The sequence below is a fragment of the Charadrius vociferus genome, unplaced genomic scaffold (assembly GCF_000708025.1).
Source record: "Charadrius vociferus isolate BGI_N301 unplaced genomic scaffold, ASM70802v2 scaffold553, whole genome shotgun sequence".
Classification (NCBI taxonomy): domain Eukaryota; kingdom Metazoa; phylum Chordata; class Aves; order Charadriiformes; family Charadriidae; genus Charadrius; species Charadrius vociferus.
This window is the reverse complement of record NW_009647688.1, coordinates 2694805-2715945: the sequence shown is the minus strand read 5'-3', so window position 1 is coordinate 2715945 and position 21141 is coordinate 2694805. Positions and strand designations below refer to the sequence as shown.

At 37.8% G+C, this 21141-nt stretch overlaps 1 protein-coding gene across 1 annotated transcript in view; it reads right to left on the bottom strand.

The window, feature by feature from the left end:
* Window positions 1-21141, bottom strand: part of ANKRD27 (ankyrin repeat domain 27 (VPS9 domain)) — a 36310-nt gene that overhangs the window by 12769 nt on the left and 2400 nt on the right. The window contains exons 3-20 of the mRNA XM_009881390.1: window positions 20891-21047; window positions 19189-19343; window positions 18813-18872; window positions 18662-18715; window positions 18507-18572; window positions 18352-18428; window positions 17856-17977; window positions 16925-17003; window positions 15260-15392; window positions 10081-10173; window positions 9133-9260; window positions 8579-8661; window positions 7678-7793; window positions 6810-6902; window positions 6254-6451; window positions 5859-5918; window positions 5634-5753; window positions 1985-2029 (exon numbers count right to left, since the gene is read on the bottom strand). Of these exons, the coding sequence (XP_009879692.1) occupies window positions 1985-2029; window positions 5634-5753; window positions 5859-5918; window positions 6254-6451; window positions 6810-6902; window positions 7678-7793; window positions 8579-8661; window positions 9133-9260; window positions 10081-10173; window positions 15260-15392; window positions 16925-17003; window positions 17856-17977; window positions 18352-18428; window positions 18507-18572; window positions 18662-18715; window positions 18813-18872; window positions 19189-19343; window positions 20891-21047 (1839 nt within the window). The remainder of the gene's footprint in view (window positions 1-1984; window positions 2030-5633; window positions 5754-5858; window positions 5919-6253; window positions 6452-6809; window positions 6903-7677; window positions 7794-8578; window positions 8662-9132; window positions 9261-10080; window positions 10174-15259; window positions 15393-16924; window positions 17004-17855; window positions 17978-18351; window positions 18429-18506; window positions 18573-18661; window positions 18716-18812; window positions 18873-19188; window positions 19344-20890; window positions 21048-21141) is intronic.

Sequence of the window (21141 nt, the reverse complement as noted above, 5' to 3'; positions counted from 1 at the left end):
TGACCCTACTGCTGCTTCTGTTCCTATGGAGACAGACCTCAGGCCACCAGAAAAAGACAAGAGTTTTTAAATAACTGTGGTTTTGTAATAGCTATGCAAGCTGTAACCTTTGCCATTCCATCAAATTGGACAATTCTCTTTATAATGCACCTTTACACGAACTTGAGTGATGTGGAAAGTAAAGCCACAAAAAATATGGTGATTCTGTCATCTGAATGCATAGATTAGATTTCTATACGCTTATCACTGCTGTTATCGGTTGAGCAGTGCTAGATACTAATTTTCCAGCAAAGTATAGCACTATATTTTATTTTCTTTAAATATTTTCATTCATAAAGTCTGTGAAAAGTTAATTGTAATACATTAACATTTACTACTTGCCAGGAAGATGCTAAATATCACCACTGTATGTATTGCTGCTTCTTTGAATGACTTAAGGGCCGACTAGGAAATAATTCTAAGATTAAGTTACACTGCAAACTAGGATAATGACATTTACTTAACAACTGAACAGTTCTTTTCTCTATCAGTTCATAAATTAATTTCCTTCTATCATCTAACTGGAATAAAACATGAGAGAATCAATATTAACGTGGTATGTATTTTGTGACACAGATTATCTATCTCATTATGACTGTGCGATGCTTCATTAGAATATCACCTAAACAAATATCTCAGAACATGCATTCAGCAGAGAAAGCCTGCATTCTTACATGGGTTCATGATTTTGTTCTGCGAACCACAAAACAATTAAGAAATGTACAGCCTTATACATCTTTCCAAAGACAAAACTAAAGACTTCTGTGTCATCTTCAGTTTTTCAGTAGAATGACATCGGAAGCACCTTATTGTTCAAGTTTTCAGAAATAAAGGGCAATAGTAACTAAAAAATATGCCAAGATAGGTGGTAAGTATCACAAATTACAGAACATCAGCTCTGAAACTGGTATTATTATAGACATCAGCTATCTACTTGAAGTGAAATCCAAACTACAGGAAAGTTGTATTCCCCTGAGATAATTTGTCTGTACTGACTGGTGTCACCTAAATTTCCTCTCTGTATGAAATATTAATGAAAAAGTATCACAACAAAGTAAGAGCTCATTTTTCATTTATAGTGCCTTGGCATAATTATTACATGCATTAAACACACAATAAAGCGTCGACATATTCAAAGCATTAGAGAACCTGGCAATTTAGGAATCAAAAACCACTTGTGGATTTAAAAACACTGTATTACTGTAATGCTTCCTAAGTCAAAAACCACAAAGTGTAAATCCAACCATTCAATTTCCAGAACTGGTGGCACAGCACTGCCACTCGGGCATGTGCATCAATTCACGTGTGGGAAGATCTGACGTACTTCTGTGACATAGGAACAAGCGACTGGGAATAATAACACTTTCTATTGAATTTGCTGTCAAAAATCAGGTTTACCTGAGAAATCATCTATTTTGCGCTTTTTTTTGTTTTGTGTTGACTGCATATCTATTCCAATATTATGACCTCAGTATACGCATCTTTTTACAGTTCGGCAATGCACCATACTCCCCATCTAACAACAGCATTTGACAGTGAAGCTTGAGCTCCTGCAAGCAAATAAATTGCTCCTTCCCTTAATATTTCTTATCAACGTTCCTGCCCTGAACGTTGTTCTTCCCAAGTTCTTTGCGTCTCCTAGAGGTGACTGTGCACACATTTTAAAATGACAGCCCTTCATAAAGGAGTTATTTGATTTAAAGTAATTTCTTTAGTGCAAGAGATCATGGTAATGCCAAAATAATGGGCCTTAAAGCACTGTAGGTAAAATAACTTGGGGACACAGAGCGAATATTCTTTGTAGAAAATGAGCTGAATTTGATTAATTATTACTGAAAGAAGGTATTGCCCAAAGCATTCTTCACTTAATACTATTCACAAATAACTCAATTTGAATGAGGTAAATTGGAATTCAATAATATTCAACAGCCACGCCAAGACTCACCATTTCCAGATCTCCATCAGCAACTGCTCTTAGGAGTTTCTCCACCTATGTATGAAGAAAACAATTTATATGCTTTGTTAGTATTGGTATTAAGCTGTATACAGAAAATCCTATGTCCTTTACTAACCTCCTAAGCTCACATGGTAGGATTACTGCTGGCCCATTTCATATTGGTTGATAAAGTTTTAAAGGAAAGGCCTGTGGCCATTTGATGATCTCTGACTTGCTTAGTCAAAGGTCAACAGTGCTTACCTAAATAGAGGACACACAGTCCACATATAAACAAAGCCTTGTAAACTGATACACATTATTGTGCCACTGCAGCAGCAGCAGCAGCAGACCATGCATTTCTCTTGTGAATAGAACATTAAAAATCCCTACTCAAGACATATTTCTACCCTGCTAAACACTAGTACTGTTTGGACTCTGGCTGAGCTACCAGAAGCACAAAAGATGGCAGGTTTTATTTTGCTATTTGAGAAACAACAGTTTAAGATGAAAAAGGTACTTTTCAATTGTTCACATCTACAGATTACTAGTTTATTCCTATGTTAAAAAACAAGCATTTAAAAATCTAACTTGATTGTAAGTATGAAATTTGTTTACCTCCTCAAAATCTGAACAGATATAAATATCAAAGGGTATGCACTAGCAAAATCCCGGGTTCTTCCACTCAGAGAGTTATTCCAGGGGACCAGCATCAGACCAGTTAAGCATGTGTGTGCTCAGGCCAGACAATGCCTGAGCACAACTGCCTGGTGTAGGTATTGTCCTGCGCACGAGCTCTGCAGTCGGGGAAGAGGCGAGTGGAGGGAGGAAGAGATGGCAGATGGTCCGCAGAGCCCTCCGACCGTGTGTGACGGCAGGCGAATGAGACGTACTCGCCTCCCCACTCCTCCTCTGATTCTCTACACTAACATGAAGGCGTTCGGACCTGACCTGACAGAAAAGGGACAGGCGCCAGTAAAAGGGCAGGGAGAGTCCATTAGTACTATCAACAGGCAAACTGTCCGGCCTTTGCAGATTGTTGAAGAATCATTTAATAAGCTTTGTGAAAGTCTGTTTCAGTGTTATAGCAAATTATTCTAGCTAGAATCACTGAAGATGCTGCTGCGCAGAGTTCTTTTGGTATTAAGCAACATCTTGCAAGTTGAAGATGTCGCAGAGTAAGAGCTACAGGCACATTTCAATCTTTATCTAGAAATGACGATCTTGCTAACTTGTGACAGAAGGGTTCGGTAAAGCACAAAAGGAAGAATGAGATTAAAAGGAAGTTGTGTCTTACTGGTCTGATCTTTTTCTTCAGGGTTTTAGCAGAAGAACAGGACAATCTACAGCTGAAAGATGAGAGGCTAGATTAAATCTCTCCATCCATTTTTATCTCTTTTTAGGAAAGCTGCTAAGTTTTACTTTATTACTACCTTTTCAATGCAAGGTGAAGCTCACCTTGGCACTCGCATTAGGCACTCAGGGCAGAATTCCCTCTTTCCTAACTTTGAATGTCAAAAAGTTAGCTGTCTAAATCTAAGCCAGTCATTTAAAACTCCCTCGCTGGTAACTACAGAAGAGAATGCAGTCAACCAGTGACACTGGAGTGCAACTCAGGTCAAACTAAGCGTGTCTGAGAATAACTCCTCTCTGAGATTAAGTCCTCTCTGGAGGCACCAATTTCTCTCCACTGACTAAGGAGGAAAAAATAGATGTCTAAAGTTAAGACAATTGTCCTTCAGACATCTGAAGTTAGGTGAGCCGAACCCCAATCTCTATACGTATACATCTAAAACGGACTATATATACTAGGGAGATCTGTGCCTCTCATAAATTTCCCCTAATCATAGAGGATAATGTCACTGGAGAATGTAAAGGTCTTGATGATTTTCAGGAACCAGTCTTATCACATACAAGATGCCTAACAGCAAGTGACCCACAAGCTCTGATAATTTCTTTCCAAAAACAACAACTTCCTTTCAGTTCTAAAAACTGCCTCAGGCCCTAGCAGTGGAGATGCATACATCTGTTATGCAGCTTGTAGATAATTTATGAAGAGCACTTAGAGCAAAATGTCTGCTACACGCATTTCACCATCTTTCCAGTTTGCTTTCTCCCTCCTCCATGGAACAAAAGTACCTTCCTTTAACTGTAAAAATAAATGCAAAAAATCTACTGCAATTCACTTGCATGCTCGGTTTTTCTGTTGCTGAACAGAAATTGTACAAGGAGTTATTAGTTCCAACAGAGGAAGCTCCAAACTGGAGCTTTTACTCTCTAAGTTGTAAACAAGCCACATATAAGACATACACCATGACTGTCTCGTTTAAGCAAAGACTTTAATTTACCACCAGTATTGATTAATAAAGATCTAACTGCATACCCGTAATCCATGGTCTAAGCCTTGAAGTCTGGAAAACTGACCTTACCAGCCTCCCATTACTTCCAGGGCATTCCCTTCATGGACCTCGCTCAGGATTAGGCCTTTGCCTCTTTGCTTAGTAAGAATAAGAGCAGTGAGCCCATGAGAAACTTGGCAAACACAAATGAACTAAAGCTGGATTACAGGGGAAGGTCATTAACCCCAAGAATCTGAGGTGTAAGCTGCTTGTAATCTTTTTCCCTGGTTTGAACTACAGTCCTAGCTCTTGGGTGTGATAAATTTACTCCTTTAAGGAAAAATAAATCCTCAATTTACAAGGTGAACTTTTACATACATTAGACCTTATTTAAAGTGCTTGACTCTGTACAAACAGGGAGTTATACTCCTACAATGAGGCTCTCACAGAGTAACTGACAACGAAGCGTGAAGTAATATTGTCCAGTCAAACTTTGTTTACACCGTTGAGTTTCTTGAACACTTTTAGAAAACAGAAACTTTTGGTAAGAGCAGAACCTTTTAATATCAGGAAAAGGAAGAATTTGAATGTAGAGGTGATATGGAGAGAAACAATAATACTAAGGGGGTCAATTTGGAAAAAAATGGAACAGGAGGACTGGGGAAAAAAAAATAAAGGAAAGGATCAGAAGGAGTGGTGATACGAGTCTTAGGAGGGAATAAATGGAAAGTATGGATCTGAGGTCCCACATGAAAAAATAAAGAGGACAGCATCTTGGTTGGCGTGGACAGCAAAATCAGCAAACACTTACATGCAAGATATTTAGTATATAGTGTGTACTTCTTCACATGCTACAAAATTGATTTCCTATGCCTATTTTGAAAGCTTGTCTTAACATTCTAGTTTGTCCACTTGTTTGCCAGTATGTCTGTAGTCATCTATTTTCCTTGACAGATTTTGTAAGCTAGCAATGACATTTAGTTCCTGGACAGGACAGCAAGGTCCTTGGGGCACTGACTGCCATTATAATTTTGTAAAACTCAACAAATTCTCAAATCATGTAGTTAACTGCAGTAAATCTGAACAACTACTCCAAATAGGCTTTCAATTTTTCCCCAGGAATACCCAGCAGAGCTGTTGATACCACACGAAAATAAGTGTTTAGATACTGAGATAACAAGCACCTGAGGACAGCAGCATACCACTTTCCAAACCTGACAGAAGACCATTCCTGAAGAAGCAGTTTAAAACAGTGTTGCAAAATATCACTCTTCTAGCTTCCTTCACTTTGCTTATTGTCAAAACTTATACCTCAGTCTTACCTCTTTATAGCTACTTTTTACTTCTTCTTGCCTTATATCAGCTGATGCTGATGACAGGCTTGAGACAGATGATCCTCTGCTGAAAGTTTCTGTTGAGCGCTGAGGAGACCTAAGCGGTGACTTTAAGTTGGCAAAAAAAGCCACAAAACCAGAAAAAGTTACATATTAGATTAAGCAGGTTAAACATAGGCAAAAAAAGGTTTAGCAACTTGCATTGGTTGTTACCTCAGAAGCACTCTGTCCTCTTTCAAATGTTACATAGTTTAATTCCATCAATGACAAAATCTGCATAAAAATATTAATAAAGAGAATCAACGTAACTCCTCTTGAAGAGAAATCTACTGACTGAAACACAAATTAGCTGACCAAATTAGCCGACAACCTAATATTAGTAACAGATTATGACTGAGCAGATTAAAAGTACCCATTTACAAGTTTATGTTCTACACACAGAGTGCATTCATGCTATTAGATTTAAAACATGACCCTTCTTCCTTAAAGGCCAACGTACATTTTCATTTTAATAGTACCAGATCACAAAATCCTATTAGCAGGTAAGCATCTACACCTCCCTGGAATTGCATCAGAAAGAAATCAGGCTAGAAGATAAAGAGGAATACCTTGGAATTTAATGCACACTGTAGGGAAGTCTCTTTCATCCGGTTTTGAATTTCTGGATTTGCCCCATTTTGCAAAAGCACTTCTATGATCCCTTGATAGCCCCAACGAGCAGCTATATGGAGAGGAGTGTCTCCCTTTTCATTACCAATATCTAGTCTACAGGAATGCACATCATAGTAGACTAAAGCTTTGACGCACTGCAAAGAAAAGGAAAGCTATCAATAAATTATAGTATTGTCTCTCAACTCATATAACGTGTGCAATCCTAAAAAGGTTTTTTTCATTGCTGCTCGCATAATCCACTCCCTAAAGGGCAGGCTTTTACAGTTCAGTGTCATCAAGCAAAGAGTTAAATAACTCAACTAAATTTGCACAATACTACTATCTTTAATGCGAATGCATAATAAAATTGCTATGAACTACTGAATAAAGTCCTAATTTACAGCATTAAATAGTCTCCAAATCTTTTTTATTTACTTTTTAAAATATGTAAAGTTAGTGCAAATTCCATTCCATTAGAATATACATTTAGTTTGTTACAAAACAATTACTTACATCCTCATGACCATAAGTGCAGGCTAAATGAAGTGGAGTATTTCCATTATTGTCCTGAACATCAGTACTTGCCTTATAGTGCAATAAAAGAAGCTTAAAAGAAAAATAAAAGTAGATATTTAAGTAAATAAAAAATTAATGGACAAACAATTGTTACTCTGTAGATTCCTTTAGGTTTCTAGCATGATAAAGCCCTTCATGAAAAACTAGCTATGTCCCTTCTGTTTCAGACACTACCCTCTTGGCATTACAGTACTGGTTTCACCCTACCCTAAGAACCAAATAAAAGCTGCTTCTTACATATTCAGAGTTGTCACTGAAAAAATGAATCACCTACCACAGCAAACACTGCAATATATATTACAGGATAATTCATCCTATATTTTAAGAGCCTATGGACGTGAAGACACAGCTTAATTTCAGCAATGCTAATTGAAGAATCTGACATGCATAAAATTCAAGTACACAATAATTAATGTAGTTACACAGTCTATCCTAAACACAACGTGAAGTCATTTAATTCATTCCAATGACTGCAATGGTTCTTCTGTCTTAATCAAGAGCAGAGATGTTAACAGGCTCTCCATTTGTACTATGTATTAGAGATTTGTATTAATAAAATGGATGAATAGCTGTAAATTGCTTGGTTATTACAAATTGCTGAAAACCTTGCAGTACAGAAAAAATAAAATATCATGCAAGCTACAATGATAAAAGATCCTCAATTCTGACAGCATACACAGTTCTGGGTAAAGCTTCTCAGAAGACGTAAACGACAGTAACAGTAGAACAGCTTAGTAAGAGTCATATATTTATTATTTAGGTTAAGTATTTCTTCTTATTTCTAATTAAGCCTTTTGGTGCTTACTGTAACATTTTGATATCCCTTCTGACAGGCAAGGTGAAGTGGAGTTGAACCGTGGTAATCTGTAGCATTGACAATGGCTCCTTTGGCTACTAGTAAATCCACTAATGATGTTTGTCCTTGAAAAATACAGAGACATTAAAAGAAAGAAGAAAACTTTGCACAAGAACATTGCTACTTTTCAAATCCAAACATGAACTATAAACCAAAATACCCTGGATTGCTGCATACTCTGTTTCTATATACTGTATATTCACTTCCTTGGTATTCGGGTTTTTTTTGTTGCAGGTTACTCTTCCATAAAAGAACCTCCAGCTAAAAGCAAGCTATGCTTGTATCTTTTGAGCAAGAAAAAAATAGGAAATAAAGCCATGTCACACAAAGCACTCTCCTATTGGGATTCAAGATAACAATAAAAAAATGAAATTATTTATATTTTTAAAAAGTCACTAAGAAAATTAATACATCTTCTAATAAATATAAGATCACAGGCATAATGAACATTACAAGATAGGAGATGGTACAGATCTACCATGCACAGCCAGTTGCTCAAGAGAGAGAAGAGATTAATTTCTCAATCTGTCAGTTCTTTAAAACAAGACTGGTTTCTGATGACACATTTTTACTTTTTTCACAGCTGAAGAAAGAATTACTGTGGTAAATACTAAGGCAAAAGTAAAAAGCCAGCAAACAAAAAAACAATAACTTGGCCATAAGAAAATGAGCTTAAAAGAACATATGATAACCTCAGGCTGTGCCAAGATATCAGTTTCCATAGCAAAGCAGCAGAAAACAATTTAATGCAAAATTCAGTCTCTAAGGCAAAGCTGGAAAACATGCCAACATGAAGATAAGGAAGATAAGGAGCAGAAGACACTAGGTGAAGAAAACCAACAGTACTCACCACAAATAGCAGCTATATGAAGTGGTGTATATCCCCGGTCATCTCGGGAAAATGGAGTGATAAGGGAAGGATCATTCAGTTTCCTTTAAAACACAATAGTTTAAAAGCAGCTCAGTTACCTATGCAGCAGTGGTAAGTAGGAGGGAAAGATTTGGAAAGAGAAAGCTTTGCAAGGCTGACAAAAAACTGATTTTGGAACTTTTCATCCTTTATCCTTTCACAGTGACAAATTATTCTATACAGAGTTTTACATTTTATCAAGAGATGTGGTTTTGTCCAAGATGTGTAAGTTAGGGTCAAGAGAAGAACCATTTCACACCACATTTACCAAGGCACGTACAGCCTCCATTGCAAAACCAGCTGGTTCCAAGGCATTCAGTCCTCTCCTAATATTTCTTCTGCTTTTTCAAACCACAGGAACATATGCTCTCTACTACGCCCCAAAGAGCTACCAACTTCCTCTATAACCGAAAGCAGCATACTTTCTAAAGTAAATCTTAGACAAAGACTTTTATGTAGCTTTTTGTGTATTTGTGGAGATGAAAAGTGCTTACCCAGAAACTAGCTTCTCACACTTGTCACAGTAACAGAGCGGATGACACATTTTCTGTACAGTGTCCTTATCGCTGTCACCTTGACTTAGTAATCGCTCCACTTCCTCCTGATTACCTGAAGCGATATGCTACAAAAAGCCAAGAGAAGAAAGAGAATGAGAAACCAATATAAAAAGCCTCCTTTCAAGAAATAAAAACTCAACACACAAAAAATAGTCATTTACCAAAGCACAAAACGAAAGGAACCAATTATAAAAGACAAGTATTCAGGCATTAGAAAGCAGAAATGAACAGTGTCACAGCACAAACGCCCCTAATGGACAATCAGTATTAAAAAAGAATCTGTTCTTGGCTTACTTCACTTTTCATAAAAAATTAAAACAATTCCTATCATTCTCTTTAGACTCAGTCACGAAATGGAGCTCCCTCTGTGCAAAAACATTCTATAAAATTACTAAGTCTCTAGCCATAAGCTGTGAACACATATAATTAGAAGCTCTGCTTTGTGTCCTTGTATAGACAAAATTCTTTTAGAATGACAATATGACATTAACATATAATATGAAGTAGCTGTCGGGTGACCACATTTAAATTATTTCAGAAAACTCTTTCCATTTCAAGCACTAAAAGCTGTGAGAGACAACCAGATAGTAATATCACATCTCTGCATTAAATGGGCCAATCAATACCCACAGCAGTAACATTTCACCCTCATTTGCTTCCGTATTTCTTATAACATGCGCTGAAATCCATAAGACTCTATTAACTTGGTTACATTTTGGCAAAGAAATGCACTAGATTCAAAACACACCTTCAGCATCTACTAAAACACATTTCACAGTATTAATGTAATTGACACTGCATTACATTTCATAAAATCGCAGAAAGCAAGGGATATAAACATGCAATACCTAAGCAGATACATATTCTGCCATAAAAGTTATTAACCTTAAATAAGCAGTCTATTGGAGTAGCAGACATCTGGGACAACAAGTTCATCCTTTGTCTTAAAAGCAGCTTGTCACACAGTCTCTCAGATTCCTGAAAATAAAATATATAGATCTATTATCTATATACTCACAGGAAAAAGTGAAGTACCTTAACAGGGTAATTAACTTTTAAAAGTATTAAACACTGCATTTACCACTTATGAATTATCAGATGCACATAAAACCTAAATTGGTTTCACATTTAGGATTCCAAGACTTAAAAGACCACACACCTGCTGTTCAAAGAAATAATAAGTAGATGTTCATCAGAATATTCCTTTACATTATGTAAATCTACATGAACTAACTGAGCATTAATGAAATTATGATTGTATCATCCAATAAAGAACACAGCAAAACTAGAAAAGACCTAAGAAACACAAGAACTACAAGACATGCAATGCAGCTTCCTTGCGAGGAGAAATTAGGATTCTTCACTCTGGAAAAGATTTGACTGTGCTACAGTGGTCTATAAAAATCACAGAAAGTCCAAAGAAAACAAACAAAGAATGAGTATCCGCTACTCCTCAAAATAAAAGAACGGGGATGCCCAACAATATCACCACACATTAGGTCTGGAGAGGGAATGGGGAGAAGAGAGAGAAGAAAAAATGTTCTCATCTTGTAGAACTCATTGCCATAGGATGTTGCAAAAATCAAAAGTATAAACGGACTCAGAAAGGCGTTGGACAAACTCATGTAAGACGTGTCTACTGGTGGCGATTAAAAAAGATGACCCAGATACAATTCTGACTCAAAGACTCTGCTGAACTCTCTGCTTCCTGCTGGAAAAGATTGTACCAGGTGAAGCAGACTCATTCATAGGGTGTTTCCTGCTGGTCACTTCTTGAAAACTGGAGATTGAGCTCAGCAGACATGTAGTGTAACTCTCATATTGCTACATCACATTTTCTGAGAAATCTGAAGATACGCTTCAGTGTGCGCTAAAGAATATATACTCTTCCAAATCCAGGCAAAAATTCTGAAGTAGAGTCAGATTTTGAAATAGCAACATTGAACCTCACCTGAAATAAACCAACAATATAAAGAAAACACTTTCTAAGAAAGTAGATGGAAACACTTGCATATAGTTGATTCTGATCAACTGCTGCTTACGGCTGGCAGCGAGTATCTTCAAATGCTATTTTTGGATAGCAGCTATCTCCCTAGAAATGGAAGGACTCCCAGCACCCATGAAACTGAAGACCACTGCATTTCAGACACCCATGTATCAGATAAATTTTGATGACTTGGGATCTGGGCTATAGCTTCTGCAATTAAGTCTATGAAGACTTAACGAGTAAAAATGTCCAACTCTGCTCTTAACATTAGTAAGTCAGCATGAAGTTTAAGAAACTAGTGAACTGCAAGTAAACAAGATCACCTGAACACCAAAAATAAAGAGTTCAGATCTTCTAGAAACTCAATCACTCAAGTTTCAAAATCAACACACATGCCTCTCATAAAGCTACCTAAAAAAACCCCTCTATTGGATAGCAAATAACATAATTAAAATCATGTTTGTGAGGTCTAGAGACAAAAGTTTGGATCTGCACTTCACAGTAAGTTGTTTGTATTTACATATGTGACAACGACAAATATTCACAATCTTTTCAAACCTGAGTACTTTCACTAAAGATACCCAAGCATAGTTTCTGAGAATTACAAGTCTCCTCAGGCGGATTCTTCAGTGTGATCAGGAATAACATCCTTAAGAAATATTTGATCAAAAATTTTATTAACTGGAAAAAAATATTAAAACTTTACTGCTGATACAAGTTTCTGAAGTCTAATCAGAGTTTCTAATATAAATGGTCACAGACAGCTTTATACTTTCACTATGGAGAATCTAAGTAACCACTATCTACTAAAACTACTGCTGTAGCAGTTTTGGTACCGTTGCTTCCACCATGCATTTTACAAGAAAATTGTTCCCCGAGAGGAGTAGTTATTTCAAAGAGTCACTTGAGACAGCAATCCTTCTGTAAAGGTATTATCTTACCTATTATACAAATCAGAAAAAAAGAGTCCATCCCAATTGAAGCTACGTATCTTCAAAAGAGAAATAAAGATTGGCAGAAGAATCAGATGTTGGTTGAAGTATTAAGCAAGTTTGGGCCTTCAAAGACAAAACTTGCTTGTACCAGCTGTACTTGCACTACAGGAATTTTAAAAAAAAAAAAACAAACACAAAGACTACTCTGATTGGGACTCTCAGGTATTTTAAATCTATATTGTCTAGAAAATACACATCCAAACATTAATGATCTTTTTATCTAACACGATTCCCTATCCTAGAGAAATGAAATATTTAGACTGGTCTAACAACCTAGCTAAGGTGACTTTCACAGATTACAACGGATGACTTGGGGAAACTATCTCCACTCCCCCACCTTATTAGCCTCAGTTTGTGTTCAAGTCTTCCTTTCCTGGCTTCTCCCACCTGCACCTCCTCCACACCAACTTCATTGACACCTACAGCTCTCTCCGTACAGTAACCAAAACGCTGCCTATTGCTCAGTGGCTGGCTCTGACTGCCTGCTGCATACCTTACTTCAACCCGCTGAACTCCAGGGTCTTACTACATGTTAGCTGGGCATAGGAACATAACTAAGGTCCAATGCTGCTAATTAAATAAGGTTGACAACTCCCAGAAAATAAAATGGAATCTTCCATGCTATCACTTACATGCTGCTCTCCTCCCACAACCAAAATGTTTCCCTTCTAAACTTGCATGACCTTGGGTGAAAGGATTTGGCAGGTGCAATTTTGTGCAATTTTCTTACCAACATGAGGGTGATAACATGCCCATTATCCCACAGGGTACATTAGTTCCCTGCTGAGTTTTCTTTATGTTGTTAGCTTCATTAGTGATTGGACAACAGCATTACTCAGCTGCCAGAAACTCCATCTGAAGCCATCTATGAAATTAAGTGTAGCCACATGACAGGCTATAATGAAGCCCTAGGGCACAGCAATGTTCCTGCTCACTTAAATCCCAGAACTGCTTCCAGCACAATCTGGAAAAGGAAACCATGGGGCATCAACACAATAGCTGCTGCTGCTTTAACAGAAAGTTGATCTCCTTTACTGGAGAACCAAAGAAATATCTCAACTGAAAATTTGTAAAGGGAGCACGAGACTATCAGAAGTTCCTATCATGTTCCTCCACCACCTAACTACCCTTTCTCAGTTCCTGTCAAGGGGCTATTTGCTACCTAAGTTTCTTTCTCTTCATTCTCTGCCACCTTCTTCTCCCTTACCCTACACAACAGAACAGGGTGGTCTAGCTCTTTCCTTTTACAGCTGTGCTAGAGGGCAGGGGGCCACCCAATGCCTTGTCCTCAAGGTTCTGCTTTTCCCCCCCATCTCATCTCAGGGTGCTGCCCTCAAGCCATGTTGACTCCTATGAAAGCCAATGTAAAAGAAAGGACTTCCTGTTGCATGCCCACTGTACACACAAAGTGAGAAAGCAGGTCTTAAGCTGATCCAGCTGAGGCATGGACAGAAACACTTACTGCTTGCTCTTACACTGGTGCAGACACCAACGTAAGGAATGAGAGACTGCTCTCATTTCATCTTCTCAAGTACCTAGTGCATCTTTCATGACAGATGCCTCCCAAAGAAATAAATATAGTATCTTAATGGCAGTGGCACTTAAGTTATAATCACTTGAGGTCAATCCCAGTACAAAAAAAACTGCTACCCTTAGCTATATAAGGAGGAATAGGACCAGGCATTTAACAGGAAACAGTTTTTATTCTAGAAATGTAAGAGTAGTATGTTCTTTTTTTCCAGCTTGCTGCCATTGTTGTTGTAGAAGACAATTCTACTTAGGTTTCAGTTCTCCCTCCAGATCACCAGCGTTGCTATTTGTATACTGATTGTTAATGATAGCCAAGTGACTGCAGGAAGCAAAGTTGTCCAGCAGGTTGTATTCCTTTTAAACTAACATTTTTATTTTTTGAACATAATTCAGTACAGTATTACAGACACAAAAGACCACAGTCTCTTTACACAAAATGAATTAGTGCTTTTTTTTCTTTTTTTGAGTGTACAAAACAAACCTATGCATGACAGGTTCATGGAAAGATCTCAGAAAAGAACAAAACCAAAAATAAAAGGCTAAAATGGTACTTTAAGTGCTTCTTCTTTAAGACTGTGCCCCAGGTTGTCCCATCCCAAGCCCTGCACACTGAGCCATTATTCTGGCCCCTGCAATTAGATTCCAGTGCTTAGCAGTTGGGCAGACTGAGACATGTTGAATTCACTCTGGTTCCAAGTTCACTCCTTTTGATTTCCACATTACATCAGGAAAACCTAATTTTGCAACAGTAGAAAGTTTTACAGGAACAGTAAGACTGGATTCCTTTACTAAATAAGCTACAAAGTTCTTAAATTGTAGAAGTTTCTAAAGTCACATCAATATCATCCTCGGCTGGCTTGCGGGATTTGACCCAATTGACACAAAGTCTTGTTGCCCAGTAGGAAATAACTCATGCATCCACAAACTTCCCGCCCCTGCTAGGTTAGAAATCCCAAGAGCCAAATTTGGCCTTCAAACACCACCTTATTATAGTCCTGCAGTCCCATTAACCTGTTAACTTGGGGCAACATAGTAGTCTGTACTGCAAGTACATTGCATTTTTAAAGTATGAAAATTTACTGCATAATTCTAAGTTATACTACAATCTCCATTCTGCTAGCGTAGCTAAGCTTTTTAAAGTTACTAAAGAAAAATCTGTTTAAGCCATGCCTACTTTCAAGTACTGCACTGCTTTCACAACCATGACAGAGTACAAACAGGAGATATGAAACTTACTGAAGACTCAGCTGTTGGAGAGAGTGCTGTCATTTTTCCTCTAATCATATGAAGAGGCAAACTTGACAGTTAACTACTTCCTCACAGAGTGTACAATGAGCAACAAGTATTGCTACAGGATTAGGAGCTAAAATGGTCTAAATGATTACAATGAGCATTTGCTTCAGGTATAGTTACTTCACCTCATTTCTTTAAGTGCAAAAAAGGAACTCTTATGTTTGGTGTTTGTATCCTCTGACGGAATTTACTCCCACAGTGGCACACAGTACTACAAGCTTATCAAATACACATTTGATGGACTTTAAGAGTAGCTTACTGTTGATCTGTCAGAGAGGTTGCCTTGTCGTATGTATTCTATTGCAGCCTCAATTGAGGTTAGACAGTATCCCAACTCATCCTTCACTGAACTGCAAAGCCTGAAGTTCTTTATGTAACTCAAGTTGGCCATCCTGAAATAAAAAGTTAAAGCCATGAACCATTAAAAATAAGATGACACTAGCATGACTTATCTTAATTCTGCAATTCATCTTAGGCAATTCAGGCAGACAATAGGTGTGGGTTAAGAAAAAGCTTCTAGAAAGATTGTTAGGCTAGCAATACTATGGCTGACAGCAATACTACGGCTATTCCAAGTGCAAGGTCCTACATCTGGGTCGGGGCAATCCCAACACAAATACAGGCTCAGTGGGGTATGGCTGGAGAGCAGCCCTGAGGAGAAGGACCTGGGCGTGCTGATTGACCAGAAGCTCAGCATGAGCCAGCAATGTGCAATCGCAGCCCAGAAGGCCAACCATATCGTGGGCTGCATCAAAAGAACTGTGGCCAGCAGGTCAAGGGAGGTGATCCTGCCCCTCTACTCCACTCTTGTGAGACCCCACCTGGAATACTGCATCCAGCTCTGGAGTTCTCAACATAAGACATGGACCTGCTGGAGCGTGTCCAGAGGAGAGCCATGAGGATGATCGAGGGCTGGAGCACCTCTCCTATGAGGAGAGGCTGAGAGAGTTGGGGCTGTTCAGCCTGGAGAAGAGAAGCAGGTTTAGATTAAACATTAGGAAGAAGTTTTTCACTTTGAGGGTTGTAAGGCACTGGAACAGGTTGCCCAGAGAGGTTGTTGAGGCCCCATCCCTGGAGGTGTTCAAGGTCAGGCTGGATGTGGCCTTGGGCAACCTGGTCTAGTCAGAGGTCTCCCTGCCCATGGCAGGGAGTTTGGAACTCGATCTTCAAGGTCCTTTCCAACCTAAACCATTCTATGATTCTATGATTCCGAGCTTTGTAGATGGATCAGAACTCAACTTTTCATTGAGCAGGTAAGAGATAAGTAATTAATTGGACATAAGGAATATCAAGGACAGGATAAGGACAGCAGTGGGATATTGCTTCACACATTTCAAACATTAATGTTTCAAGCACCATAAGCACCAGTGTAAAGTGATAGCTACAAATTTAAGGAAAAGTGCTAATCTCTGAGATACAGGATACACCAACACTAAAATTCAGTTCAGTTACAGGTGGAAGCTTTAGACATACTTTTACTGATAGTGAGGAGAGATAAACACAACAGCATAGGCTAGCAGCAAGCAATTAAGCATTCAAATTTAGTTCATACAAAACGTATCAAACATCTAGAAGCTGCATAAAGCTTTCCCAGCTCCAAACACAGACAAGGAAGAATCAGTCTGTGAAGGCTGTTATTGACATGCAGATTTGGTATAGAGATGGCCTCTCATTACAACTTTTTTCTAGGCCGGGAATCAAAATGGCAAAGACACAGCACTTGAATTCCTGATAGGTCCTTAATTCACTCACACCTGTAATACATCTTTGCTGTTTGTCCTATTAAAAATAGGTTTCTGCATTAAGATCAGCCCCTCTTACACTTTTAGTAAGTTATTACTACATGTTCAGAAACATTTGCCCCATAGCAGCGTTACATAAACGATATGATGGAGGTCTGTAGAGCCAAAATATAGTTACATACCAGTTTGGGATTTCTGTTTTTACAAGTAAATACAGCAAAACTGAGAGAAGATCATCTGCACACATGGTTTCCATGTTAACTGGGAAAAAAAAAAAAAAAAAGAATTCACATCCGATCTTAGTCATGTCATGGTTTAAATCAAGAGCAATACCTATAAACGGAGTTCCACCTCCTAAGACTAAGGGCCAGCTCTACTAGCAGAGAATGCATTGAGTAACCAAGGCAGCCCTTCAAACGTTTTCAATCTCTCTCTAAAATAGGCTGCCAGGAGCCAAAACACAAATACAGTTTGTACTGTACAGATTGCAATATATGACTAGCATCCCCTCAAGTGGAAATTCTTGAGGATTAAAAACTACCCTCAAAGTCGATACACTTTTCCATAACCCAGGACTCTTCCTGAAGAAAAGAAGAGAAGGGAAAGCATAAGTTCACCGTACTACTGCATTTGCTTAGTGGAAATATCCTCTCTCTTCAGGCTAGGTAAAATAAACACCAGACTGAGAGGTCCATGGTTACCTATCACAGAATTATTTCTGTAATCCATGGAAAAGATGTATCTCGAGAGTACCGCTTTCAAGATTATGGAAGAACACAGACAAATAGAGAAGAACGATCTAGCAGCTACCCTCGGTGTTTAAAATGGATTTTTCTGCATGAGAAAGTGTCCTAGCACATGCAAGCTTCTCACATGCTCCAGCTAAAACATATACAAGCTAACCAAGTACCCCACCTCACCCCATGAGAAACAATGCTGAAGTGTCTATCTTGCCTCTGTTTTGCTTTGTTTAGAGACCTGCAAGGCAGACGCCAATCTAACTGTGTTTAATCCACAAGTGCTATTCAAACAGCTGTTTACATACCAAAATGCTTTGTGTGTACTGGTTAAGAAAAAGTTTAAAATTAAGTTATTAATTCACTAATTACTGACCTCTTTGGCTTGGAGATTGCATAATAATTTGTACCACTTTCCGCAGACAAAGTAGCTTCTGTTGAGGGGAAGTACATTTGTTCAACTGAGCCAGTTCTCGCTTTGCACGTGGTATATTAAAACTACAAAATAATTTGGAAGAAATAGTTAGCATACAGAGTTCCTGTGCAGGATGTCCAAACCTCAAGTTTCAACTTATTCAGAGCTGAAATAAAGAATGGAATTAAAATATGTCCATCTCTACTGCAAGTACACTTGCATGTCTGTACCCTGCAGATAGAGAGGGAAGCATAAGAATATAAAAGCAAATGAGATGATGATCAATGCAAAGACTGCCCTAAAATGACACTTGCAAAATTACACTTTTCCATCTCAAAGGAATAAAGTATAAGAAAAACTTGCTCTTATCTGAAGGCAGACACTTTTGGTTGGCCTGAGACCTATTTAAGACAGGGTCTCAGTGACTCCTCAAAGAGTCCACCACCATCTCTCTCACCTGAACTCAGGCTTCACGCCAATGTCTTTTTGCTGCAGGTCTTGAAGGCTCCTCGTGATTTTATTAAAAGCAGCATCCTAATCAATAGAAGGGCAACAGTTTTTTAAAATGCATTAGATTAATGTAACTAATCTTCAGCAATCAAACAAACTCACCTCACTTGCCTCAATAGTCCCCACATATTTAAAGACTAGATCATAAATAGCATGGTGGATATACATCTGTAGAAAAAAAACCCACAGTACTTTAAGCATGAAAGGAAGAGTTAAAAATAGCTTGCTTATTAATTTCCTTCATTTCAGACGCTTACTTCAACTGCTTGTTTAATCAGATTCATCTGCTCTTCTTGCTTTGCAAGCATCTTCTAGAAAAGGAAAGCCATACAAACAGCAAGACAAAGTTAGATAGTACATAGTGTTACTTAAGCAATAAACTATGTATTCAGTGGAGTAAGTGTTTACCAAGTGCGAATCTCTCAAAAGATGCTGGAGACATTTGGTGTAAAGTCCATTGACAGAATCCTGGGGTGGAGGGAAGAAAAAAAAGTATTCAGATTCAGGTTGAATCTGACTTGAAGCAACAAAGCATAAATAAGCAAAGAAAGAAAGTTTTCCCTGCCTTACAAGTATGCACTACAGTAACATTTTTAGCCAGAAAAATTGCCTTTGCCTAATAGTTAAGATGTGCTAATTCACAATTAAGAATTCTACTTTACCCCTTCCCACTTTCCTCAGCTCTAGACTACTCTGACATAGAAAAGCTCAATAAGACAAAGATATCCAAAGAGTGAAGTGAATTACATTTATTAAGATAAACATCAAGAAGCAAGATACTGACTATATAGTGGCGGAGGCTCTTCCTTTCATGTTCTTTAAATGTTCTATAGAAAGATCCTATGTATTTATCAAATCTCTCACAGTGCCTTCCCAAGAATTCTCTAACATCTTCAATATTTTTAAGAGAATAGGAGTTTGATGAAGCTGTAGATTCACCTAAAATGAAAGCCAATAATTAAGACATAGTTTTAATATGTATGCATAGTAAAGTACTTTCTATCCCTACATATACAGCCAACTTGTGTGCAATGAAACATTAGTTCAAGCTTACTATACCTTTAACTGAAGGTATTGCTCTTAAAAGAATTTAATGTATCTCATTTAGAGTAGGCTCTCTTGCCTTTTATGTCAAGTATTTATTTGGAATAGCCAAAACTGATTTCACATGCTTTTTTACCCTCGTGTAATTTATTGCCACATACACAACTCAGATTATGAGCACAAGTCAAGCTTGAAAGTAGAAAAGCATTTTACGGTATTGACTGAACGCCCATGCAGGAAGTCAGTGCGCTGTAAGTGAGCTGTAAAGATCCCACCTTGGATTTTCACGTAACCTATTCTTTATTTAGAGACGCTTCCTCTGAACGGGAGAGCAAAATTGTTTGATGTAAACATTAAACCAAATCTGCTTTCCTTCTGCATAAGACAATTGGATCCCTCACTTAAAATTCATACTGCTTTTCAAAAAATTTCCCAAAATAGGCAAGTCTTTCATTTGCAATCAAAGGCAACCAACTAATAACAGGCTTATATCTCATTCATTTCAAATTACTTTTGAAATTACAAATTACCTCACTTCTGAAAGACCGCTATACAACTACATTAAATAATGGACAAAAAAAGGAATGTCATGAGAATAATTTTTTAGATTTAGATTAATATTTATAGAATTTAAGCCTATATGTATGCCAGCTTTTTTTGCTTTTTTCCTTTTTTTCTTCAGAAAAGCTTCCATACTTCCCTCCCAGTACTATTTCCACACTACCCTAGTATTACTTCACTTTGTCATCATTTGTTTCAAATAGATATTCTTATATATTTAGGAAGACTAGATGGTTTTATTTCAGAAAAAAAACATGTTTTAAGAAGCTTCTGTTCCTTTCAAGTAGTAAACACAGATTGTTACACAAATTCACAAGGAAATTCTGTTACATTCACAGTTTTAATAGTAGCCTTGGAAATAATGTTCCAGCCTTATCAAGAGCACTTTCAGTACTAGGACAAAAATTAAACACATTCAGCTTAATGAGACAGACCACCACCAGAAGAGCTGCTATGCAACTATGCCATACAACCTCTAAGCACTGATGAAGTGATCATGAAAGAATTTAACTCTCCAGTTTTTTGTGCATTCACCTTGTATCTCAAGACACAGATCACGTTTAAGGCTAAATCCCTTTTTTAAGCAGTCAGCACTAAACAGAGTATTGCTAAAAAAAAGAGTCATGCTGCATCAAATATTCCACAGATTATTTTTAGTGCTGAGAGGGGGGCACAGACCCTACAGAATTAAGTTTGCCTGGCAGCAACTTAATATTTGTCTCCAGCAGCATACCAAGATCTGCCCCAGCAGGCTAATAAATGCCAGGAGTTTTCAACCAAGCCAACGCTTTTCAGAACAAAGGAAATGTATTACACACATCAAACATACTAATTTGCTCACCATGCAAACAAGACCATCAAGTTAACACTTCAATACATACCTGAGCTTTCCTTTTTTTCCAATGGATGAGCTATGCACAAGATACTAAAGCTTTCTTCTTTTTCATTGTAAAATGTTTCCTCAAAAAGAACAGGTACTGAGAGATGACAATTAAAACCAGCTCCTAAAATGATGAGGTTTCCTTGTATGAAGATCTCCTGAAACAAAATGAAAACCTGATCAAGTGTAAAATGCCACAAGAAGAAAGTTACTCTTTGGCTTCTGCATTGCAGTTACATTTCCAGGGAAAGA